The sequence below is a fragment of the Salvelinus fontinalis genome, chromosome 34, assembly GCF_029448725.1.
Source record: "Salvelinus fontinalis isolate EN_2023a chromosome 34, ASM2944872v1, whole genome shotgun sequence".
NCBI lineage: Eukaryota > Metazoa > Chordata > Actinopteri > Salmoniformes > Salmonidae > Salvelinus > Salvelinus fontinalis.
In genome coordinates, this window is record NC_074698.1 from 1,133,438 (window position 1) to 1,160,348 (window position 26,911).

The 26,911-nt window shown below is 45.5% G+C and overlaps 1 protein-coding gene across 1 annotated transcript in view; it reads right to left on the bottom strand.

Annotated features, from left to right (window-relative positions):
- LOC129832826 (centrosomal protein of 112 kDa-like) overlaps window positions 1-26,911 on the bottom strand; it is a 62,972-nt gene that overhangs the window by 31,203 nt on the left and 4,858 nt on the right. Inside the window, exon 2 of the mRNA XM_055896860.1 lies at window positions 23,493-23,642. Coding sequence (XP_055752835.1) covers window positions 23,493-23,642 — 150 coding nt within the window. The remainder of the gene's footprint in view (window positions 1-23,492; window positions 23,643-26,911) is intronic.

A 26,911-nucleotide genomic window follows, 5' to 3' on the forward strand; every position in this document is an offset into this window, starting at 1 on the left:
ACCAACACACTCCTCAAAGCATTACCTCACACACATAAACCAACACAATTGTCAACGCATTACCTCACACACATAAACCAACACACTCTTCAAAACATTACCTCACACACATAAACCAACACACTCCTCAAAACATTACCTCACATACCAACCAACACACTCCTCAAAACATTACCTCACACACATAAACCAACACACTCTTCAAAACATTACCTCAAACACCTAAACCAACACACTCCTCAAAACATTACCTCACATACAAACCAACACACTCCTCAAAACATTACCTCACACACATAAACCAACACACTCCTCAAAGCATTACCTCACACACATAAACCAACACACTCCTCAAAGCATTACCTCACACACATAAACCAACACACTCCTCAAAGCATTACCTCACACACATAAACCAACACACTCCTCAAAACATTACCTCACACACATAAACCAACACACTCCTCAAAACATTACCTCACACACATAAACCAACACATTCCTCAAAACATTTCATTCAGGTACAGGCATGCATTAATATTAACACAAGTTCTAAAGGTGAAAGTATAAAATCAAACAAAATTACACACACACACACACACACACACACACACACACACACACACACACACACACACACACACACACACACACACACACACACACACACACACACACACACACACACACACACACACACACACACACACACACACACACACACAAGACCTGAGTCATCTTTCCTGGGTGGTCTCCTCCTGCAAAGATAAGGCCAGTACGCTTCCCTCGGGTGAACTAAAATGAACAGCAGAGAGAACAAGAAGGGGAAGAAAAGCAGCAGGGGGTGTCTTCATGTTTCTATTTGCAGTATGCTGTCACAAGGTTTCTCAGAGTCAGATTAAAGAGATACTCTGATGACCCTGAGGTGGTCCTCTGTAGCTCAGTTGGTAATGGCTCTTGCAATGCCAGAATAGTGGGTTCGATTCCCGAGGACACCTATACGTAACAAATGTATGCATGCACGACTGTAGGTCACTTTGGATAAAAGTGTCTGCTAAATGACATTGAAGAGTTAGCTAGGCAGAACTACTGCAGACTGCTGCAGGAGGAACCTCCAACTGGCGGCACAGCCTCAGGGCAGCTAGATCACACAGACACACACGGCAAAGTGCATGCCTGGACAAAATACAAAATGTACACATGCACGGCCAAACATGCACACACAGAGACACACCACCAATTGTACCCACCCACACTCACAATTCAGTCTGTGTGGGTGTAACTACATGTGTGTGTGTACACGTGTGATTACCAATCTACCTTGAAATGACTGTGGTATGGGAGGGAAAGAGAGTGGTGGTTTTTTCGTCATGCATGGCTTCTGATGTCTGGATGTGAAGGAGAGATTGGGGTTTGCTCTTTAAAGCCCTTTTGATGGGCATAGTGTGTGTGTGTGTGTGTGTGTGTGTGTGTGTGTGTGTGTGTGTGTGTGTGCGTGCGTGCGTGCGTGCGTGCGTGCGTGTGTTACTGTGACCTGAGCTCTGAGCCTATCAAAATAGAACAGAGAAAAATAAGAGATAATTGAAAGCGTGATGGAGAGATCAGTCACTGTGTAGTTTTGTAATAAAGTAAACCTACTGCAGCTAAGCCACACTCACAGAGGAAGAACCCTGCTCTCTGTACCTCTTCCACCTCCAGGTGCCGCCTGCTATAGTGTCACAGTTGAAAGGGAATAGGAAAAAGCTTGTACATACTCTATTCGTGCATCCAGGTTTATTGCATGCGTTCAAGAGATTACCAAGCCATATATCAAGAGTCGACTGTACTGTTGCCCTTCACACTCGTACCTGTATACGGCTTCAAAATGGCAGATTTGGACACTAATAAGGGCCTAAATTGGAACGTAGTGGCTGTACAGTAACATGCTATATATGAGGTCAGAGCTCTGGCTCTGCGCTACACAGCTCCATTTTGAACTTAAGCACCACGTGCGACAAGCAGAGGGCCCCATCCCTCTCGAAAATTGGGCCATTTTTGTAGTCTGAGTGAGGAGAACGCTGTAAACGAAGAGGATTTGATATATTTTGAAAGACGAGACGTTGAGGTCCAAATGTGCACTTCACAATTCCAAATCATAAAAGTCATGTCATATACAGTGTCACCGTTATTAATCACTATGTTTGATGTGCAGTTACAAGATGACATGGCGTCATACCCTGGTTGTTCTGAACACAACGAGCCTGTTTGTCTATTGTGAACAACATTTTCCGCAGCACCTGAATGTACTGATGAGTCCTTTCTATGCTCATCAAAATGATCTGTTCCTCTGAATGGCCCTGTGAAAGCCTAACACTGTAAGACCGTATCTTATAACCTAGCTAGTCATGTTGCCAATAGAACGAGTGTTAAATGATGATCTGTTGCCCTGAATGGCCCTGTGAAAGCCTAACACTGTAAGACCGTATCTTATAACCTAGCTAGTCATGTTGCCAATAGAACGAGTGTTAAATGATGATCTGTTGCCCTGAATGGCCCTGTGAAAGCCTAACACTGTAAGACCGTATCTTATAACCTAGCTAGTCATGTTGCCAATAGAACGAGTGTTAAATGATGATCTGTTCCCCTGAATGGCCCTGTGAAAGCCTAACACTGTAAGACCGTATCTTATAACCTAGCTAGTCATGTTGCCAATAGAACGAGTGTTAAATGATGATCTGTTGCCCTGAATGGCCCTGTGAAAGCCTAACACTGTAAGACCGTATCTTATAACCTAGCTAGTCATGTTGCCAATAGAACGAGTGTTAAATGATGATCTGTTCCCCTGAATGGCCCTGTGAAAGCCTAACACTGTAAGACCGTATCTTATAACCTAGCTAGTCATGTTGCCAATAGAACGAGTGTTAAATGATGATCTGTTGCCCTGAATGGCCCTGTGAAAGCCTAACACTGTAAGACCGTATCTTATAACCTAGCTAGTCATGTTGCCAATAGAACGAGTGTTAAATGATGATCTGTTGCCCTGAATGGCCCTGTGAAAGCCTAACACTGTAAGACCGTATCTTATAACCTAGCTAGTCATGTTGCCAATAGAACGAGTGTTAAATGATGATCTGTTGCCCTGAATGGCCCTGTGAAAGCCTAACACTGTAAGACCGTATCTTATAACCTAGCTAGTCATGTTGCCAATAGAACGAGTGTTAAATGATGATCTGTTGCCCTGAATGGCCCTGTGAAAGCCTAACACTGTAAGACCGTATCTTATAACCTAGCTAGTCATGTTGCCAATAGAACGAGTGTTAAATGATGATCTGTTGCCCTGAATGGCCCTGTGAAAGCCTAACACTGTAAGACCGTATCTTATAACCTAGCTAGTCATGTTGCCAATAGAACGAGTGTTAAATGATGATCTGTTCCCCTGAATGGCCCTGTGAAAGCCTAACACTGTAAGACCGTATCTTATAACCTAGCTAGTCATGTTGCCAATAGAACGAGTGTTAAATGATGATCTGTTGCCCTGAATGGCCCTGTGAAAGCCTAACACTGTAAGACCGTATCTTATAACCTAGCTAGTCATGTTGCCAATAGAACGAGTGTTAAATGATGATCTGTTCCCCTGAATGGCCCTGTGAAAGCCTAACACTGTAAGACCATATCTTATAACCTAGCTAGTCATGTTGCCAATAGAACGAGTGTTAAATGATGATCTGTTGCCCTGAATGGCCCTGTGAAAGCCTAACACTGTAAGACCGTATCTTATAACCTAGCTAGTCATGTTGCCAATAGAACGAGTGTTAAATGATGATCTGTTGCCCTGAATGGCCCTGTGAAAGCCTAACACTGTAAGACCGTATCTTATAACCTAGCTAGTCATGTTGCCAATAGAACGAGTGTTAAATGATGATCTGTTGCCCTGAATGGCCCTGTGAAAGCCTAACACTGTAAGACCGTATCTTATAACCTAGCTAGTCATGTTGCCAATAGAACGAGTGTTAAATGATGATCTGTTGCCCTGAATGGCCCTGTGAAAGCCTAACACTGTAAGACCGTATCTTATAACCTAGCTAGTCATGTTGCCAATAGAACGAGTGTTAAATGATGATCTGTTGCCCTGAATGGCCCTGTGAAAGCCTAACACTGTAAGACCGTATCTTATAACCTAGCTAGTCATGTTGCCAATAGAACGAGTGTTAAATGATGATCTGTTGCCCTGAATGGCCCTGTGAAAGCCTAACACTGTAAGACCGTATCTTATAACCTAGCTAGTCATGTTGCCAATAGAACCAGTGTTAAATGATGAAATCCCAGATGGAGATTTCTAATGGACTGGTTTAGGATAGAGTAAACAACAACAGTAGTTGTGTGATGGCGGAGGGGGAGGGTTGTGTTACAAACCACACAACTTGCTCTAGTTCTTCAACAACACAGCTTGGAGAGCTCAAAAAAGTACCTTATAGTTGAAGACTCTTCTTTGAGTCATAAAAGTGCATTGAATTTGCTTAGGAACTGTGCACACATTGGAGAGGTGTGTGGCCACTTGGAAACACCAGCTAGACCTCTCACTCAAAATCTTTTTAGGGTCTCATGTTGCACCTACACAACATTATTCTATTTCCAGGAATAGAATAATCTCATGTTACTGAATGTATCCAAAATATTTTAAGATTTAGTTATCAACAAATGCACCAAAAAGTACAGTAAAAACATTTAAAATTCTATAAAGGCCAATTCCCATTAGTGTAAAGGATTCATGGGTTTTCACCTCGATATTGTAGTACAGAAACTATACTGGTATTATGACACCTTCCTGTAATGGGTTTCTCACGTGGTATTCTGGAATGTTATCTCCCTCACTTCCTGTGATAACGGGATCAAACGATTCTGGGAATCTGCCCACGCCAGGAAAACGCATCAATCAACGAGCATGCGCGCGTCATTTTTTATGATGGTTTCAACTCTAACCCCCATACTCTGACACACACACACACTAACCCCCAAAGTCTCTTTCTCTCTCTCTCTCTCACACACACACACACACACACACACACACACACACACACACACACACACACACACACACACACACACACACACACACACACACACACACACACACACACACAGAGCCACATACACACACACAGCCACATACACACACACACAGCCACATACACACACACAGCCACACACACACACAGAGCCACATGCACACAGCCACATACACACAGCCACACACACACACAGCCACACAGCCACACACACACAGCCACACGCACCCCCCCCCCCCCCCCCCCTCTGATTAAGGCATCTTAATATGGAACAGTATACACCTGCTCTTGATCCGCCCACAGGCAAAGTCATCTTTTCAACTTCCACAGCAGCATATAGGCCCAAACACACATAACTACAGGCACACCTGCAGAAGGTCAGCCTAGTCCTGTGTGTGTGTGTGCATGTGGCTGTGTGCATGTGGCTGTGTGTGTGTGGCTGTGTGTATGTGGCTCTGTGTGTGTGTGTGTGTGTGTGTGTGTGTGTGTGTGTGTGTGTGTGTGTGTGTGTGTGTGTGTGTGTGGCTGTGTGTATGTGGCTGTGTGCATGTGGCTGTGTGCATGTGGCTGTGTGTGTGTGTGTGTGTGGCTGTGTGTGTGTATGTGGCTCTGTGTGTGTGTGTGTGTGTGTGAATGTGTGTGTGTGTGTGGCTGTGTGTATGTGTGTGGCTGTGTGTATGTGTGTGGCTGTGTGTATGTGTGTGGCTGTGTGTATGTGTGTGGCTGTGTGTATGTGTGTGTGGCTATGTGTATGTGGTTGTGTGTGTGTGTGTGGCTGTGTGTGTATGTGTGTGTGGCTATGTGTATGTGGTTGTGTGTGTGTGTGGCTGTGTGTGTGTGTGTGTGTGTGTGTGTGTGTGTGTGTGTGTGTGTCTGTGTGTGTGTGTGGCTATGTGTATGTGGTTGTGAGTGTGTGTGTGTGTGTGTGTGTGTGTGTGTGTGTGTGTGTGTGTGTGTGTGTGTGTGTGAGACAGGATGTGTTGCCGAGGGGAGCAGGAACAGCAGTGTGGATCAAAGAGGAGCAATGTGCCACTATGGGCGGGTACCATTGTTTATTCATCAACCGGCTCTCCCTTTAGGTAGCCGGAGGTTGACATGTATGTGTGTGTGACAGAGGGTCAGGAGGGAGAGAAGAACAGACCGGGAGAAGAAAGAGGAAAAGAGAGGGGAACGGAGAACCCTAACCCTCCTGTTTAACATGTATGTGTGTGTGACAGAGGGGGCAGGAGGGAGAGAAGAAGAGACAGAGAGAAGAAAGAGGAAAAGAGGGGGGAACGGAGAACCCTAACCCTCCTGTTTAACATGTATGTGTGTGTGACAGAGGGGGCAGGAGGGAGAGAAGAAGAGACAGAGAGAAGAAAGAGGAAAAGAGAGGGGAACGGAGAACCCTAACCCTCCTGTTTAACATGTATGTGTGTGTGACAGAGGGGGCAGGAGGGAGAGAAGAAGAGACAGAGAGAAGAAAGAGGAAAAGAGAGGGGAACGGAGAACCCTAACCCTCCTGTTTAACATGTATGTGTGTGTGACAGAGGGTCAGGAGGGAGAGAAGAAGAGACCGGGAGAAGAAAGAGGAAAAGAGAGGGGAACGGAGAACCCTAACCCTCCTGTTTAACATGTATGTGTGTGTGACAGAGGGGGCAGGAGGGAGAGAAGAAGAGACAGAGAGAAGAAAGAGGAAAAGAGAGGGGAACGGAGAACCCTAACCCTCCTGTTTAACATGTACAGTGGGGCAAAAAAGTATTTAGTCAGCGACCAATTGTGCAAGTTCTCCCACTTAAAAAGATGAGGCCCGTAATTTTCATCATAGGTACACTTCATCTATGACAGACAAAATGAGAAAACAAATCCAGAAAATCACATTGTAGGATTTTTAATGAATTTATTTGCAAATTATGGTGGAAAATTAACTTCTGTTATTGACCAAATACCTATTTCAATACTTTGTTATATACCCTTTGTTGGCAATGACAGAGGTCAAACGTTTTCTGTAAGTCTTCACAAGGTTTTCACACACTGTTGCTGGTATTTTGGCCCATTCCTCCATGCAGATCTCCTCTAGAGCAGTGATGTTTTGGGGCTGTTGCTGGGCAACACGGACTTTCAACTCCCTCCAAAGATTTTCTATGGGGTTGAGATCTGGAGACTGGCTAGGCCACTCCAGAACCTTGAAATGCTTCTTACGAAGCCACTCCTTTGTTGCCCGGGCGGTGTGTTTGGGATCATTGTCATGCTGAAAGACACAGCCACGTTTAATCTTCAATGCCCTTGCTGATGGAAGGAGGTTTTCACTCAAAATCTCACGATACATGGCCCCATTCATTCTTTCCTTTACACGGATCAGTCGTCCTGGTCCCTTTGCAGAAAAACAGCCCCAAAGCATGATGTTTCCACCCCCATGCTTCACAGTAGGTATGATGTTCTTTGGATGCAACTCAGCATTCCTTGTCCTCCAAACACGACGAGTTGAGTTTTTACCAAAAAAGTTCTATTTTGGTTTCATCTGACCATATGACATTCTCCCAATCTTCTTCTGGATCATCCAAATGCTCTCTAGCAAACTTCAGACGGGCCTGGACATGTACTGGCTTGAGCAGTGGGACACGTCTGGCACTGCAGGATTTGAGTCCCTGGCGGCGTAGTGTGTTACTGATGGTAGGCTTTGTTACTTTGGTCCCAGCTCTCTGCAGGTCATTCACTAGGTCCCCCGGTGTGGTTCTGGGATTTTTGCTCACCGTTCTTGTGATAATTTTGACCCCACGGGGTGAGATCTTGCGTGGAGACCCAGATCGAGGGAGATTATCAGTGGTCTTGTATGTCTTCCATTTCCTAATAATTGCTCCCACAGGTGATTTCTTCAAACCAAGCTGCTTACCTATTGCAGATTCAGTCTTCCCAGCCTGGTGCAGGTCTACAATTTTGTTTCTGGTGTCCTTTGACAGCTCTTTGGTCTTGGCCATAGTGGAGTTTGGAGTGTGACTGTTTGAGGTTGTGGACAGGTGTCTTTTATACTGACAACAAGTTCAAACAGGTGCCATTAATACAGGTAACGAGTGGAGGACAGAGGAGCCTCTTAAAGAAGAAGTTATATGTCTGTGAGAGCCAGAAATCTTTCTTGTTTGTAGGTGACCAAATACTTATTTTCCACCATAATTTGCAAATAAATTCATTAAAAGTCCTACAATGTGATTTTCTGGATTTTTTTTTCTCATTTTGTCTGTCATAGTTGAAGTGTACCTATGATGAAAATTACAGGCCTCTCTCATCTTTTTAAGTGGGAGAACTTGCACAATTGGTGGCTGACTAAATACTTTTTTGCCCCACTGTATGTGTGTGTGACAGAGGGGGCAGGAGGGAGAGAAGAAGAGACAGAGAGAAGAAAGAGGAAAAGAGAGGGGAACGGAGAACCCTAACCCTCCTGTTTAACATGTATGTGTGTGTGACAGAGGGGGCAGGAGGGAGAGAAGTAGAGACAGAGAGAAGAAAGAGGAAAAGAGAGGGGAACGGAGAACCCTAACCCTCCTGTTTAACATGTATGTGTGTGTGACAGAGGGGGCAGGAGGGAGAGAAGAAGAGACAGAGAGAAGAAAGAGGAAAAGAGAGGGGAACGGAGAACCCTAACCCTCCTGTTTAACATGTATGTGTGTGTGACAGAGGGGGCAGGAGGGAGAGAAGAAGAGACCGGGAGAAGAAAGAGGAAAAGAGAGGGGAACGGAGAACCCTAACCCTCCTGTTTAACATGTATGTGTGTGTGACAGAGGGGGCAGGAGGGAGAGAAGTAGAGACAGAGAGAAGAAAGAGGAAAAGAGAGGGGAACGGAGAACCCTAACCCTCCTGTTTAACATGTATGACAAGACTCAAGGTGTTAGAGGAGAGGAAACCCCTATAGACTTGAGATGGACTCAGAGCCTCTAGTCCCTCTAGCAACTCGCCCTGCTCCCTCCCTCCCTGGGTAGTGTGGGAATTGAGTGGTGGGACATCAACATCACTTCCTGCTTCCCTTTCATCCCTCTCTTTCTTTCATCTGTGGATGGGTGGATCATATCAGAGAGCGACAAAGAGAATGAGAGGGGGAGAGAGAGGGAGAGAGAGACAGAGAGAAAGACAGAGAGAAAGACAGAGAGACAGACAGGCAGAGAGAGAGAGAGCGAGAGAGAGCGAGAGAGAGCGCTGCCTGGTAGAGCGTAATGTTACATAACATTTACATTCCAGGATCTATAGTACATGTGTCACGTGTGAAATCTATTGAGAAGGGGACAATGGTGGGGATATGGATATTGGTGTGGAGTTGAGCCTGGATGAAAGTGGCATGTTGGAGACAGAACCTACAGACCAGGGAGCATCCCTAGCAGAGGACACATCCTCAAGAGGTACCAATCCAGATTCATCAACCCCAGACGTTGTCACGTACAAGGACCCTTTGAAACCCTCAGAACAGTTACAGGAGGACTCACCACCTGTCTCTGCCCCAGGACAAGACCTCTCTCAAGCCCTGGATGGGAGGGGTGATAAACACAAACATGGCAAGAGGGTGATGCAGATATTGTCTTTGAGGCAGTGGAGCCCGAGGACAATAGGAGACACGGAAGGCTGTGGATGCCGTACAGACAGGCTCTTTAACTCCCGGATTACAAGAAAAAAGTATGGAAAATGTATGCACTCATTACTGTAAGCTGCTAAATGACTAAAATGTAAATGAGGTCTACATAAGGGTGTCATAGTAATGACATAATAACAGGTGTTATTAACATTCAGGAACAACCCGTTGTTTGGGCCAGCCAATTAGTGCTAATGACTAGTGTTTCCGGGATCAGAGGGGAGGAGGAGGGAGGGAGGGTGTGTGTGGAGTGAGTTCCGACTCAGTGAGAGGGAGGAGGAGGGAGGGTGTGTGTGGAGTGAGTTCCGACTCAGTGAGAGGGAGGAGGAGGGAGGGTGTGTGTGGAGTGAGTTCTGACTCAGTGAGAGGGAGGAAGTTCGAACATCTCTTTATCAGGATCTACATTTGTTACGACTTCGATCATTGGGTCTTGCCATAACAGAGCTGCTACTTGGCACGGCTCAGATCTTCCGGTCAAGTCAATGTGGAGGGAGTCCTTACAAATCATCCTGAGGGGTCATATCTGACACAGTTGGTATCTGGCCTGTGATCCTCTGGATCCACACAGAACAGGCAGGATAGCGACAGTCCTACCTTTCAACCAGGATCAACACCTGGTTCATGAAATATCCATCAGATGCCTATTTCCTGTCCTGTCTTTCGAGGTTCCAGCCGTGGAGACCGTGGTACTAAACTAGAAGGCTTAAAGCACTCTCATCTGGTCAGAGGGAAGAAGGGACATATGATTCCACAGACACATCTACAACAACAACTGTTCTGGGATTATTACATTCAAATGTCTCTGCCGCCACTTTGATGTTATTTTCTCCCCGTCACCATTGTCTTCAGCCCCTTCAGCTTTCATAATTCAGCCTTTGAAGTGAGCAGCGTGGAAACAGTGTCAGCGGGCGACGCCATAGTTCCACCGCCACCAAACGAGCCAAAGACACACTCCGCGCTCCACACACGCGCTACACACACACACGTGAACGAGCACAAACACGGGTGAGAACGAGTGCACGCACGCACACATGCACATACACACTCTCTCTGTCCCATCTCTCTCTGCTGCTCGCTGTTTAACCCGTCTCTCTCCCCCTCCCCCCCTCTCATTCTCTGTTTCACCCGTCTCTCTCCCCTCCCCCCTCTCATTCTCTGTTTCACCCGTCTCTCTCCCCCTCCCTCCTCTCATTCTCTGTTTCACCCGTCTCTCTCCCCCTCCTTCCTCTCATTCTCTGTTTCACCCGTCTCTCTCCCCTCCCTCCTCTCATTCTCTGTTTCACCCGTCTCTCTCCCCTCCTTCCTCTCATTCTCTGTTTCACCCGTCTCTCTCCCCTCCCTCCTCTCATTCTGTTTCACCCGTCTCTCTCCCCTCCTTCCTCTCATTCTCTGTTTCACCCGTCTCTCTCCCCCTCCCTCCTCTCATTCTCTGTTTCACCCGTCTCTCCCCCCTTCCCTCCTCTCATTATCTGTTTCACCCGTCTCTCTCCCCCTCCCTCCTCTCATTATCTGTTTCACCCGTCTCTCTCCCCTCCCTCCTCTCATTCTCTGTTTAATGCGTCTCTCTCCCCCTCCCTCCTCTCATTCTCTGTTTCACCCGTCTCTCTCCCCCTCCCCCCCTCTCATTCTCTGTTTAACACGTCTCTCTCCCCCTCCCCCCCTCTCATTCTCTGTTTCACCCGTCTCTCTCCCCTCCCTCCTCTTATTCTCTCTTTCACCCGTCTCTCTCCCCTCCTTCCTCTCATTCTCTGTTTCACCCGTCTCTCTCCCCTCCCTCCTCTCATTCTCTGTTTCACCCGTCTCTCTCCCCCTCCCTCCTCTCATTCTCTGTTTCACCCGTCTCTCTCCCCCTCCCTCCTCTCATTCTCTGTTTCACCCGTCTCTCCCCCCCTCCCTCCTCTCATTCTCTGTTTCACCCGTCTCTCTCCCCTCCCTCCTCTCATTCTCTGTTTCACCCGTCTCTCTCCCCTCCCTCCTCTCATTCTCTGTTTCACCCGTCTCTCTCCCCCTTCCTCCTCTCATTCTCTGTTTCACCCGTCTCTCTCCCCTCCCTCCTCTCATTCTCTGTTTCACCCGTCTCTCTCTCCTCCCTCCTCTCATTCTCTGTTTCACCCGTCTCTCTCCCCCTCCCTCCTCTCATTCTGTTTCACCCGTCTCTCTCCCCCTCCCTCCTCTCATTCTCTGTTTCACCCGTCTCTCTCCCCTCCCTCCTCTCATTCTCTGTTTCACCCGTCTCTCTCCCCTCCCTCCTCTCATTGTCTGGTTCACCCGTCTCTCTCCCCTCCTTCCTCTCATTCTCTGTTTCACCCGTCTCTCTCCCCCTCCCTCCTCTCATTCTCTGTTTCACACGTCTCTCTCCCCTCCCTCCTCTCATTCTCTGTTTAACGCGTCTCTCTCCCCCTCCCTCCTCTCATTCTCTGTTTCACCCGTCTCTCTCCCCTCCCTCTTCTCATTCTCTGTTTCACCCGTCTCTCTCCCCTCCCTCCTCTCATTCTGTTTCACCCGTCTCTCTCCCCTCCCTCCTCTCATTCTCTGTTTCACCCGTCTCTCTCCCGTCCCTCCTCTCATTCTCTGTTTCACCCGTCTCTCTCCCCTCCCTCCTCTCATTCTCTGTTTCACCCGTCTCTCTCCCCCTCCCTCCTCTCATTCTCTGTTTCACCCGTCTCTCTCCCCTCCCTCCTCTCATTCTCTGTTTCACCCGTCTCTCTCCCCTCCCTCCTCTCATTCTCTGTTTCACCCGTCTCTCTCCCCTCCTTCCTCTCATTCTCTGTTTCACCCGTCTCTCTCCCCTCCCTCCTCTCATTCTGTTTCACCCGTCTCTCTCCCCTCCCTCCTCTCATTCTCTGTTTCACCCGTCTCTCTCCCCTCCCTCCTCTCATTCTCTGTTTCACCCGTCTCTCTCCCCTCCCTCCTCTCATTCTCTGTTTCACCCGTCTCTCTCCCCTCCCTCCTCTCATTCTCTGTTTCACCCGTCTCTCTCCCCTCCCTCCTCTCATTCTCTGTTTCACCCGTCTCTCTCCCCTCCCTCCTCTCATTCTCTGTTTCACCCGTCTCTCTCCCCTCCCTCCTCTCATTCTCTGTTTCACCCGTCTCTCTCCCCTCCCTCCTCTCATTCTCTGTTTCACCCGTCTCTCTCCCCCTCCCTCCTCTCATTCTGTTTCACCCGTCTCTCTCCCCCTCCCTCCTCTCATTCTCTGTTTCACCCGTCTCTCTCCCCTCCCTCCTCTCATTCTCTGTTTCACCCGTCTCTCTCCCCTCCCTCCTCTCATTCTGTTTCACCCGTCTCTCTCCCCTCCCTCCTCTCATTCTGTTTTACCCGTCTCTCTCCCCTCCCTCCTCTCATTCTCTGTTTCACCCGTCTCTCTCCCCTCCCTCCTCTCATTCTGTTTCACCCGTCTCTCTCCCCTCCCTCCTCTCATTCTGTTTCACCCGTCTCTCTCCCCTCCCTCCTCTCATTCTCTGTTTCACCCGTCTCTCTCCCCTCCCTCCTCTCATTCTGTTTCACCCGTCTCTCTCCCCCTCCCTCCTCTCATTCTGTTTCACCCGTCTCTCTCCCCTCCCTTCTCTCATTCTCTGTTTCACCCGTCTCTCTCCCCTCCCTTCTCTCATTCTCTGTTTCACCCGTCTCTCTCCCCCTCCCTCCTCTCATTCTCTGTGGCGTCTGGACTTTAATCAACAAGTCATTGGTTAATTGGAGGCCCATTAGTGGATGGTTAGTACTGTGGGATGGTAATAATGAGATAGATAATAGACAGAGCTTTGTCTGCTGCTAACACTGGAGATAGGAGACACACACACACACACACACACACACACACACACACACACACACACACACACACACACACACACACACACACACACACACACACACACACACACACACACACACACACACACACACACACACACACCCTGGGCTGCTGCCTCATACACACACAGGGAGTTTGTGTGACATATTGTGTGTTTGTGAGAGGGTTAGTGAGAGAGAGAGAGAGAGGTACCATGTATGAGTATGTGTGTATCTGGAATGTGTGTGGCTGACCAGAGAAAGCTACACCAGCAGAAGAACCCAGACTCCAGGGGCAGAGACCGGACCAGTCCAGACCAGCCCTGTATTACCCCACACTGTCAGTCAGTCACAGAGGTGTTCGGATCGCAACACTTGTCATTTCTCACATTCTAGGTGTGGTGGTGCGGAGCCGCCGGGTGGCTTATTTAACCCGGGGCAGGCCGGCCTCCTGCAGAGCCTACCCAGAAATGAGTGCCCCTCACTGGGCTACGAGGGAGAGTGGGGACTGGGTGTCTGGAGGAAAGAGGATTTAAATGGAAGTCTGCTCCTACAAACAGTGCAGAGAGGGTCAGCCTTTAAAAAGAAACCTCCATCCCAGACAATTAAACTAGAGAGAGACACACCCAGACAACTACCACAGTGTCACTGTCAGGCTACTGGAGTTTCACGTCCCAGTTGAAATAAGTGGTCCTGTATAGGGGCTAGTTCAGCTGGGCAGAAGGTTGCAGGGACGTTATTTGAATGCTGCATGCCATTTATTCGAATGGCGCAGAGGTTTATCCGATAAGGTGTTGAATACAGAAATGCTCTGCACAGAATGGACCCACGGTTCATACATATTACAATCATTCTATGCATTAGATCTGTAACAACTTATTGAACAAACCCCTGACATCCACGACAGATGGATGGAGTTTGGAAAATGTGCAAGGAGTGCAGAGACTGAGGAATGAGGAATGAGGAAGGAGAAAGAAGGAAATAAAGACAGAAGGGAATAAGAAGGGATACAGAGAGGGGTTGCTCAGAAAGATAAAGAGAATAGGGAAAGAATGAGGAAGGAGAAAGAAGGAAATAAAGGCAGAAGGGAATAAGAAGGGATACAGAGAGGGGTTGCTCAGAAAGATAAAGAGAATAGGGAAAGAATGAGGAAGGAGAAAGAAGGAAATAAAGGCAGAAGGGAATAAGAAGGGATACAGAGAGGGGTTGCTCAGAAAGATAAAGAGCACTGCAGCAGTAGCAGGCTGGTTTAAAGGACTGCCTCACCCCAGACAGAGAACATACGAGACACTTAAAGAGCATCCCAACCACCAAACCCAGGAGTGTGTGTGCGTGTGTGTGTGTGTGTGTGTGTTATTCGGGTGTGTGTGAGAGAGACTATGAGGGTTAGTGTGTGTGTGTGTGTGTGTGTGTGTGTGTGTGTGTGTGTGTGTGAGTGAGAGAGAGAGAGAGACTATGGGGGTTAGTGAGTGTGTGTGTGTGTGTGTGTGTGTGTGTGTGTGTGTGTGTGTGTGTGTGTGTGTGTGTGTGTGTGTGTGTGTGTGAGAGAGATAGAGAGAGAGAGAGACTATGGGGGTTAGTGTGTGTGTGTGTGTCAGAGTATGGGGGTTAGAGTTGAAACCATCATAAAAAATGACAAAGCACATACATTTCAACTGTGACCTGGGTTTAAAGCCCTCTCACAAAGGAGAGGGGACGTGTGTCTAGTCTATAAAAGTATTCTGGCCAGACTGGGGAACTGAGTGTGTCTGGGCTGGGGTGTAAAGTTAAGCAGCCAGTCGGCTCCTCCCTGGGACTCAGACTGGTTACTAACACTGAGGGGGCAGGAGAACTGAGGGCTTTAAGCCAAGGAGGAGCCTCAGCCTTAACAAACTACCAACACAGTGTAATGTAGTTACAACAGTTCAACACTGAGGGGGCAGGAGAACTGAGGGCTTTAAGCCAAGGAGGAGCCTCAGCCTTAACAAACTACCAACACAGTGTAATGTAGTTACAACAGTTCAACACTGAGGGGGCAGGAGAACTGAGGGCTTTAAGCCAAGGAGGAGCTTCAGCCTTAACAAACTACCAACACAGTGTAATGTAGTTACAACAGTTCAACACTGAGGGGGCAGGAGAACTGAGGGCTTTAAGCCAAGGAGGAGCTTCAGCCTTAACAAACTACCAACACAGTGTAATGTAGTTACAACAGTTCAACACTGAGGGGGCAGGAGAACTGAGGGCTTTAAGCCAAGGAGGAGCTTCAGCCTTAACAAACTACCAACACAGTGTAATGTAGTTACAACAGTTCAACACTGAGGGGGCAGGAGAACTGAGGGCTTTAAGCCAAGGAGGAGCTTCAGCCTTAACAAACTACCAACACAGTGTAATGTAGTTACAACAGTTCAATCAGGAAGGCTGGTCTGAAGACTTGTTTCACTTCGTCCTGGAAGCAGAAAACAATTCACTTTGTTTTCTATTCTACAGGCATAGTGGGAATGAAGACAAACATATCATCAGCATGGCCTCTTGTTCCTTCTCCTGTTTCCTGTTAGCCATATGAGGAATGGTATTCACCCATTTACCTTCAGCCTATCAGCACGGTCCAGTAATGCACATTCCTCACACTGACTGGTCAACCTATGGGCTCACTCTTGCAATCATCACCTTCCTCTCTCTCAACCAATGGGTGTACATCTTGGGACGTATTTATATGTCAACTTACCCATGTTCTCTCACTTGCTGTTTTTCAACAAAAGTTTTGGACAACCACTATTTAATCAAATGTAATATTGTGTCTGTGATGTTGATTCAGCTGAGCCTGTACTGAACTGTATTATATCCTGACCCAACTAACTGGTGAACACAACACAAGATGTCTGCCATCTTGGACATTGATAAATGTCCTCCACACAATAAAGAGTGTAGTACTGATCAACAGTGACAGTTTGGGAGATTGACAGATGTCCAGCGGTTTATCTTTTACCTTGAGGCTCAGTAGTGTGCACTTTGTAGTGACTTTAACAGACTTTGTGGCGTGCACTACTGATGTCTACTATATAGTAGTGACTTTAACAGACTTTGTGGCGTGCACTACTGATGTCTACTATATAGTAGTGACTTTAACAGACTTTGTGGCGTGCACTACTGATGTCTACTATATAGTAGTGACTTTAACAGACTTTGTGGCGTGCACTACTGATGTCTACTATATAGTAGTGACTTTAACAGACTTTGTGGCGTGCACTACTGATGTCTACTATATAGTAGTGACTTTAACAGACTTTGTGGCGTGCACTACTGATGTCTACTATATAGTAGTGACTTTAACAGACTTTGTGGCGTGCACTACTGATGTCTACTATATAGTAGTGACTTTAACAGACTTTGTGGCGTGCACTACTGATGTCTACTATATAGTAGTGACTTTAACAGACTTTGTGGCGTGCACTACTGATGTCTACTATATAGTAGTGACTTTAACAGACTTTGTGGCGTGCACTACTGATGTCTACTATATAGTAGTGACTTTAACAGACTTTGTGGCGTGCACTACTGATGTCTACTATATAGTAGTGACTTTAACAGACTTTGTGGCGTGCACTACTGATGTCTACTATATAGTAGTGACTTTAACAGACTTTGTGGCGTGCACTACTGATGTCTACTATATAGTAGTGACTTTAACAGACTTTGTGGCGTGCACTACTGATGTCTACTATATAGTAGTGACTTTAACAGACTTTGTGGCGTGCACTACTGATGTCTACTATATAGTAGTGACTTTAACAGACTTTGTGGCGTGCACTACTGATGTCTACTATATAGTAGTGACTTTAACAGACTTTGTGGCGTGCACTACTGATGTCTACTATATAGTAGTGACTTTAACAGACTTTGTGGCGTGCACTACTGATGTCTACTATATAGTAGTGACTTTAACAGACTTTGTGGCGTGCACTACTGATGTCTACTATATAGTAGTGACTTTAACAGACTTTGTGGCGTGCACTACTGATGTCTACTATATAGTAGTGACTTTAACAGACTTTGTGGCGTGCACTACTGATGTCTACTATATAGTAGTGACTTTAACAGACTTTGTGGCGTGCACTACTGATGTCTACTATATAGTAGTGACTTTAACAGACTTTGTGGCGTGCACTACTGATGTCTACTATATAGTAGTGACTTTAACAGACTTTGTGGCGTGCACTACTGATGTCTACTATATAGTAGTGACTTTAACAGACTTTGTGGCGTGCACTACTGATGTCTACTATATAGTAGTGACTTTAACAGACTTTGTGGCGTGCACTACTGATGTCTACTATATAGTAGTGACTTTAACAGACTTTGTGGCGTGCACTACTGATGTCTACTATATAGTAGTGACTTTAACAGACTTTGTGGCGTGCACTACTGATGTCTACTATATAGTAGTGACTTTAACAGACTTTGTGGCGTGCACTACTGATGTCTACTATATAGTAGTGACTTTAACAGACTTTGTGGCGTGCACTACTGATGTCTACTATATAGTAGTGACTTTAACAGACTTTGTGGCGTGCACTACTGATGTCTACTATATAGTAGTGACTTTAACAGACTTTGTGGCGTGCACTACTGATGTCTACTATATAGTAGTGACTTTAACAGACTTTGTGGCGTGCACTACTGATGTCTACTATATAGTAGTGACTTTAACAGACTTTGTGGCGTGCACTACTGATGTCTACTATATAGTAGTGACTTTAACAGACTTTGTGGCGTGCACTACTGATGTCTACTATATAGTAGTGACTTTAACAGACTTTGTGGCGTGCACTACTGATGTCTACTATATAGTAGTGACTTTAACAGACTTTGTGGCGTGCACTACTGATGTCTACTATATAGTAGTGACTTTAACAGACTTTGTGGCGTGCACTACTGATGTCTACTATATAGTAGTGACTTTAACAGACTTTGTGGCGTGCACTACTGATGTCTACTATATAGTAGTGACTTTAACAGACTTTGTGGCGTGCACTACTGATGTCTACTATATAGTAGTGACTTTAACAGACTTTGTGGCGTGCACTACTGATGTCTACTATATAGTAGTGACTTTAACAGACTTTGTGGCGTGCACTACTGATGTCTACTATATAGTAGTGACTTTAACAGACTTTGTGGCGTGCACTACTGATGTCTACTATATAGTAGTGACTTTAACAGACTTTGTGGCGTGCACTACTGATGTCTACTATATAGTAGTGACTTTAACAGACTTTGTGGCGTGCACTACTGATGTCTACTATATAGTAGTGACTTTAACAGACTTTGTGGCGTGCACTACTGATGTCTACTATATAGTAGTGACTTTAACAGACTTTGTGGCGTGCACTACTGATGTCTACTATATAGTAGTGACTTTAACAGACTTTGTGGCGTGCACTACTGATGTCTACTATATAGTAGTGACTTTAACAGACTTTGTGGCGTGCACTACTGATGTCTACTATATAGTAGTGACTTTAACAGACTTTGTGGCGTGCACTACTGATGTCTACTATATAGTAGTGACTTTAACAGACTTTGTGGCGTGCACTACTGATGTCTACTATATAGTAGTGACTTTAACAGACTTTGTGGCGTGCACTACTGATGTCTACTATATAGTAGTGACTTTAACAGACTTTGTGGCGTGCACTACTGATGTCTACTATATAGTAGTGACTTTAACAGACTTTGTGGCGTGCACTACTGATGTCTACTATATAGTAGTGACTTTAACAGACTTTGTGGCGTGCACTACTGATGTCTACTATATAGTAGTGACTTTAACAGACTTTGTGGCGTGCACTACTGATGTCTACTATATAGTAGTGACTTTAACAGACTTTGTGGCGTGCACTACTGATGTCTACTATATAGTAGTGACTTTAACAGACTTTGTGGCGTGCACTACTGATGTCTACTATATAGTAGTGACTTTAACAGACTTTGTGGCGTGCACTACTGATGTCTACTATATAGTAGTGACTTTAACAGACTTTGTGGCGTGCACTACTGATGTCTACTATATAGTAGTGACTTTAACAGACTTTGTGGCGTGCACTACTGATGTCTACTATATAGTAGTGACTTTAACAGACTTTGTGGCGTGCACTACTGATGTCTACTATATAGTAGTGACTTTAACAGACTTTGTGGCGTGCACTACTGATGTCTACTATATAGTAGTGACTTTAACAGACTTTGTGGCGTGCACTACTGATGTCTACTATATAGTAGTGACTTTAACAGACTTTGTGGCGTGCACTACTGATGTCTACTATATAGTAGTGACTTTAACAGACTTTGTGGCGTGCACTACTGATGTCTACTATATAGTAGTGACTTTAACAGACTTTGTGGCGTGCACTACTGATGTCTACTATATAGTAGTGACTTTAACAGACTTTGTGGCGTGCACTACTGATGTCTACTATATAGTAGTGACTTTAACAGACTTTGTGGCGTGCACTACTGATGTCTACTATATAGTAGTGACTTTAACAGACTTTGTGGCGTGCACTACTGATGTCTACTATATAGTAGTGACTTTAACAGACTTTGTGGCGTGCACTACTGATGTCTACTATATAGTAGTGACTTTAACAGACTTTGTGGCGTGCACTACTGATGTCTACTATATAGTAGTGACTTTAACAGACTTTGTGGCGTGCACTACTGATGTCTACTATATAGTAGTGACTTTAACAGACTTTGTGGCGTGCACTACTGATGTCTACTATATAGTAGTGACTTTAACAGACTTTGTGGCGTGCACTACTGATGTCTACTATATAGTAGTGACTTTAACAGACTTTGTGGCGTGCACTACTGATGTCTACTATATAGTAGTGACTTTAACAGACTTTGTGGCGTGCACTACTGATGTCTACTATATAGTAGTGACTTTAACAGACTTTGTGGCGTGCACTACTGATGTCTACTATATAGTAGTGACTTTAACAGACTTTGTGGCGTGCACTACTGATGTCTACTATATAGTAGTGACTTTAACAGACTTTGTGGCGTGCACTACTGATGTCTACTATATAGTAGTGACTTTAACAGACTTTGTGGCGTGCACTACTGATGTCTACTATATAGTAGTGACTTTAACAGACTTTGTGGCGTGCACTACTGATGTCTACTATATAGTAGTGACTTTAACAGACTTTGTGGCGTGCACTACTGATGTCTACTATATAGTAGTGACTTTAACAGACTTTGTGGCGTGCACTACTGATGTCTACTATATAGTAGTGACTTTAACAGACTTTGTGGCGTGCACTACTGATGTCTACTATATAGTAGTGACTTTAACAGACTTTGTGGCGTGCACTACTGATGTCTACTATATAGTAGTGACTTTAACAGACTTTGTGGCGTGCACTACTGATGTCTACTATATAGTAGTGACTTTAACAGACTTTGTGGCGTGCACTACTGATGTCTACTATATAGTAGTGACTTTAACAGACTTTGTGGCGTGCACTACTGATGTCTACTATATAGTAGTGACTTTAACAGACTTTGTGGCGTGCACTACTGATGTCTACTATATAGTAGTGACTTTAACAGACTTTGTGGCGTGCACTACTGATGTCTACTATATAGTAGTGACTTTAACAGACTTTGTGGCGTGCACTACTGATGTCTACTATATAGTAGTGACTTTAACAGACTTTGTGGCGTGCACTACTGATGTCTACTATATAGTAGTGACTTTAACAGACTTTGTGGCGTGCACTACTGATGTCTACTATATAGTAGTGACTTTAACAGACTTTGTGGCGTGCACTACTGATGTCTACTATATAGTAGTGACTTTAACAGACTTTGTGGCGTGCACTACTGATGTCTACTATATAGTAGTGACTTTAACAGACTTTGTGGCGTGCACTACTGATGTCTACTATATAGTAGTGACTTTAACAGACTTTGTGGCGTGCACTACTGATGTCTACTATATAGTAGTGACTTTAACAGACTTTGTGGCGTGCACTACTGATGTCTACTATATAGTAGTGACTTTAACAGACTTTGTGGCGTGCACTACTGATGTCTACTATATAGTAGTGACTTTAACAGACTTTGTGGCGTGCACTACTGATGTCTACTATATAGTAGTGACTTTAACAGACTTTGTGGCGTGCACTACTGATGTCTACTATATAGTAGTGACTTTAACAGACTTTGTGGCGTGCACTACTGATGTCTACTATATAGTAGTGACTTTAACAGACTTTGTGGCGTGCACTACTGATGTCTACTATATAGTAGTGACTTTAACAGACTTTGTGGCGTGCACTACTGATGTCTACTATATAGTAGTGACTTTAACAGACTTTGTGGCGTGCACTACTGATGTCTACTATATAGTAGTGACTTTAACAGACTTTGTGGCGTGCACTACTGATGTCTACTATATAGTAGTGACTTTAACAGACTTTGTGGCGTGCACTACTGATGTCTACTATATAGTAGTGACTTTAACAGACTTTGTGGCGTGCACTACTGATGTCTACTATATAGTAGTGACTTTAACAGACTTTGTGGCGTGCACTACTGATGTCTACTATATAGTAGTGACTTTAACAGACTTTGTGGCGTGCACTACTGATGTCTACTATATAGTAGTGACTTTAACAGACTTTGTGGCGTGCACTACTGATGTCTACTATATAGTAGTGACTTTAACAGACTTTGTGGCGTGCACTACTGATGTCTACTATATAGTAGTGACTTTAACAGACTTTGTGGCGTGCACTACTGATGTCTACTATATAGTAGTGACTTTAACAGACTTTGTGGCGTGCACTACTGATGTCTACTATATAGTAGTGACTTTAACAGACTTTGTGGCGTGCACTACTGATGTCTACTATATAGTAGTGACTTTAACAGACTTTGTGGCGTGCACTACTGATGTCTACTATATAGTAGTGACTTTAACAGACTTTGTGGCGTGCACTACTGATGTCTACTATATAGTAGTGACTTTAACAGACTTTGTGGCGTGCACTACTGATGTCTACTATATAGTAGTGACTTTAACAGACTTTGTGGCGTGCACTACTGATGTCTACTATATAGTAGTGACTTTAACAGACTTTGTGGCGTGCACTACTGATGTCTACTATATAGTAGTGACTTTAACAGACTTTGTGGCGTGCACTACTGATGTCTACTATATAGTAGTGACTTTAACAGACTTTGTGGCGTGCACTACTGATGTCTACTATATAGTAGTGACTTTAACAGACTTTGTGGCGTGCACTACTGATGTCTACTATATAGTAGTGACTTTAACAGACTTTGTGGCGTGCACTACTGATGTCTACTATATAGTAGTGACTTTAACAGACTTTGTGGCGTGCACTACTGATGTCTACTATATAGTAGTGACTTTAACAGACTTTGTGGCGTGCACTACTGATGTCTACTATATAGTAGTGACTTTAACAGACTTTGTGGCGTGCACTACTGATGTCTACTATATAGTAGTGACTTTAACAGACTTTGTGGCGTGCACTACTGATGTCTACTATATAGTAGTGACTTTAACAGACTTTGTGGCGTGCACTACTGATGTCTACTATATAGTAGTGACTTTAACAGACTTTGTGGCGTGCACTACTGATGTCTACTATATAGTAGTGACTTTAACAGACTTTGTGGCGTGCACTACTGATGTCTACTATATAGTAGTGACTTTAACAGACTTTGTGGCGTGCACTACTGATGTCTACTATATAGTAGTGACTTTAACAGACTTTGTGGCGTGCACTACTGATGTCTACTATATAGTAGTGACTTTAACAGACTTTGTGGCGTGCACTACTGATGTCTACTATATAGTAGTGACTTTAACAGACTTTGTGGCGTGCACTACTGATGTCTACTATATAGTAGTGACTTTAACAGACTTTGTGGCGTGCACTACTGATGTCTACTATATAGTAGTGACTTTAACAGACTTTGTGGCGTGCACTACTGATGTCTACTATATAGTAGTGTCCTTTGCAGAATGTCCATGAAACTTGACCTTGTTCTTAGTGTCTGTGTGGCGGCTCATCTGCCTCCTCTCATCATCCCAGCGAGCTGTAGCCTCCTTCAACTGTCTCTCCTTCTCCTGCTGCTGCCGCAACCCTTCCTCCTTAGCAGCACACACTGACGTCTGCAGCTCCGCTGTCAACTATGGAGAGAGGGAGGAGAGAGAAAGAGATTAGATGGGAGAGGGAGAGAGAGATGGGTTGAGATGAGAGATGGAGAGACAAATTAAGAGGGGACAACAGTGACCCTTGAGGAACACCATTCCAAGTGGTTTGATATAGATACATCCCCATATGACACAGACAGTATAAACACACTCTAAAAACTGACTCTGGGGGTCATGGTTGGTGACCCCTGACCTGACCTCAAGATACTTAGATTTGTCATTGAATACCAAATGGGAATTGATTAGCCAAGTCCTAGGTCCAGGTCTCTAGTGTTCTGTACAGTACAGTCCTAGGTCTCTAGTCCTCTGTACAGTACAGTTCAGTCCTAGGTCCAGGTCCTTAGTGCTCTGTACAGTATAGTTTAGTCCTAGGCCCAGGTCCTTAGTGCTCTGTACAGTATAGTTTAGTCCTAGGCCCAGGTCCTTAGTGCTCTGTACAGTACAGTCCTAGGTCCAGGTCCTTAGTGCTCTGTACAGTATAGTTTAGTCCTAGGTCCAGGTCCTTAGTGCTCTGTACAGTATAGTTTAGTCCTAGGTCCAGGTCCTTAGTGCTCTGTACAGTATAGTTTAGTCCTAGGTCCAGGTCCTTAGTGCTCTGTACAGTATAGTTTAGTCCTAGGCCCAGGTCCTTAGTGCTCTGTACAGTACAGTCCTAGGTCCAGGTCCTTAGTGCTCTGTACAGTATAGTTTAGTCCTAGGTCCAGGTCCTTAGTGCTCTGTACAGTATAGTTTAGTCCTAGGCCCAGGTCCTTAGTGCTCTGTACAGTACAGTCCTAGGTCCAGGTCCTTAGTGCTCTGTACAGTATAGTTTAGTCCTAGGTCCAGGTCCTTAGTGCTCTGTACAGTACAGTTCAGTCCTAGGTCCAGGTCCTTAGTGCTCTGTACAGTATAGTTTAGTCCTAGGTCCAGGTCCTTAGTGCTCTGTACAGTACAGTTTAGTCCTAGGTCCAGGTCCTTAGTGCTCTGTACAGTATAGTTTAGTCCTAGGTCCAGGTCCTTAGTGCTCTGTACAGTACAGTTCAGTCCTAGGTCCAGGTCCTTAGTGCTCTGTACAGTATAGTTCAGTCCTAGGTCCAGGTCCTTAGTGCTCTGTACAGTATAGTTTAGTCCTAGGTCCAGGTCCTTAGTGCTCTCTCTGTACAGTACAGTTCAGTCCTAGGTCCAGGTCCTTAGTGCTCTGTACAGTATAGTTTAGTCCTAGGTCCAGGTCCTTAGTGCTCTGTACAGTACAGTTCAGTCCTAGGTCCAGGTCCTTACTGCTCTGTACAGTATAGTTTAGTCCTAGGTCCAGGTCCTTAGTGCTCTGTACAGTATAGTTTAGTCCTAGGTCCAGGTCCTTAGTGCTCTGTACAGTACAGTTCAGTCCTAGGTCCAGGTCCTTAGTGCTCTGTACAGTACAGTTTAGTCCTAGGTCCAGGTCCTTAGTGCTCTGTACAGTCCTAGGTCCAGGTCCTTAGTGCTCTGTACAGTACAGTTCAGTCCTAGGACTTGGAGTTTTTCCTTCAGTGACAGACCCTGTTTGTTGGTGTTTTTGAACAGATGCCGTTTCAGGAAGCGTTTAGTTGAGTCTAAATGGAACAGGAGTTTTTATGCTAATATAAGAGAGAGTGTGGGCAGCAGACAACTGCTGCATTAACATCAAAACACACAGCTTGTTGGAGCCGAATATCAAATGCTTAACATATTTCCTAACAACATGATGTCACTATCTGTAGGACACCATGGGAGACAGAAATGCATCTCTGGTTTAGTTACTATAGGTACAGACTCCATTAGTTAGTGTCAATGGTGTGTCTCAGAAATAGTCTCAGCCATTATCAATCTTCTCACAGTTCTCTGTCTGTCCTGAGAAAAAGAGAGAGAGAGAGAGACGAGAGAGAGAGAGAGAGAGAGAAAGGAGGAAAAAAGCTCCTAGCTTTTTGAAGAGTAGAGTGAGTGTGTGTTGGTAAATTTGTGGTACACACCAAGATAAAAAGGAGCAGCAGTAGCTTTGAAATACTCCAGTCAAAATGAACATTCTATTTAAGTTGCAGCTGAGAGAGAGCAGAGAGAAGAGAGAGGAGAGAAGAGCAGAGAAGAGGGAGAAGAGAGGACAGAGAGCAGAGAAGAGGGAGAAGAGAGGAGAGAGAGCAGAGAAGAGGGAGAAGAGAGGAGAGAGAGCAGAGAAGAGGGAGAAGAGAGGAGAGAAGAGCAGAGAAGAGGGAGAAGAGAGGAGAGAAGAGCAGAGAAGAGGGAGAAGAGAGGAGAGAAGAGCAGAGAAGAGGGAGAAGAGAGGAGAGAAGAGCAGAGAAGAGGGAGAAGAGAGGAGAGAAGAGCAGAGAAGAGGGAGAAGAGAGGAGAGAAGAGCAGAGAAGAGGGAGAAGAGAGGACAGAGAGCAGAGAAGAGGGAGAAGAGAGGAGAGAAGAGCAGAGAAGAGGGAGAAGAGAGGAGAGAGAGCAGAGAAGAGGGAGAAGAGAGGAGAGAGAGCAGAGAAGAGGGAGAAGAGAGGACAGAGAGCAGAGAAGAGGGAGAAGAGAGGAGAGAGAGCAGAGAAGAGTGAGAAGAGAGGAGAGAAGAGCAGAGAAGAGGGAGAAGAGAGGAGAGAAGAGCAGAGAAGAGGGAGAAGAGAGGAGAGAGAGCAGAGAAGAGGGAGAAGAGAGGAGAGAAGAGCAGAGAAGAGGGAGAAGAGAGGAGAGAGAGCAGAGAAGAGGGAGAAGAGAGGAGAGAGAGCAGAGAAGAGGGAGAAGAGAGGAGAGAGAGCAGAGAAGAGGGAGAAGAGAGGAGAGAGAGCAGAGAAGAGGGAGAAGAGAGGAGAGAAGAGCAGAGAAGAGGGAGAAGAGAGGAGAGAGAGCAGAGAAGAGGGAGAAGAGAGGAGAGAGAGCAGAGAAGAGGGAGAAGAGAGGACAGAGAGCAGAGAAGAGGGAGAAGAGAGGAGAGAGAGCAGAGAAGAGTGAGAAGAGAGGAGAGAAGAGCAGAGAATAGGGAGAAGAGAGGAGAGAAGAGCAGAGAAGAGGGAGAAGAGAGGACAGAGAGCAGAGAAGAGTGAGAAGAGAGGACAGAGAGCAGAGAAGAGGGAGAAGAGAGGAGAGAAGAGCAGAGAAGAGGGAGAAGAGAGGAGAGAGAGCAGAGAAGAGGGAGAAGAGAGGACAGAGAGCAGAGAAGAGGGAGAAGAGAGGAGAGAGAGCAGAGAAGAGGGAGAAGAGAGGAGAGAAGAGCAGAGAAGAGGGAGAAGAGAGGAGAGAGAGCAGAGAAGAGGGAGAAGAGA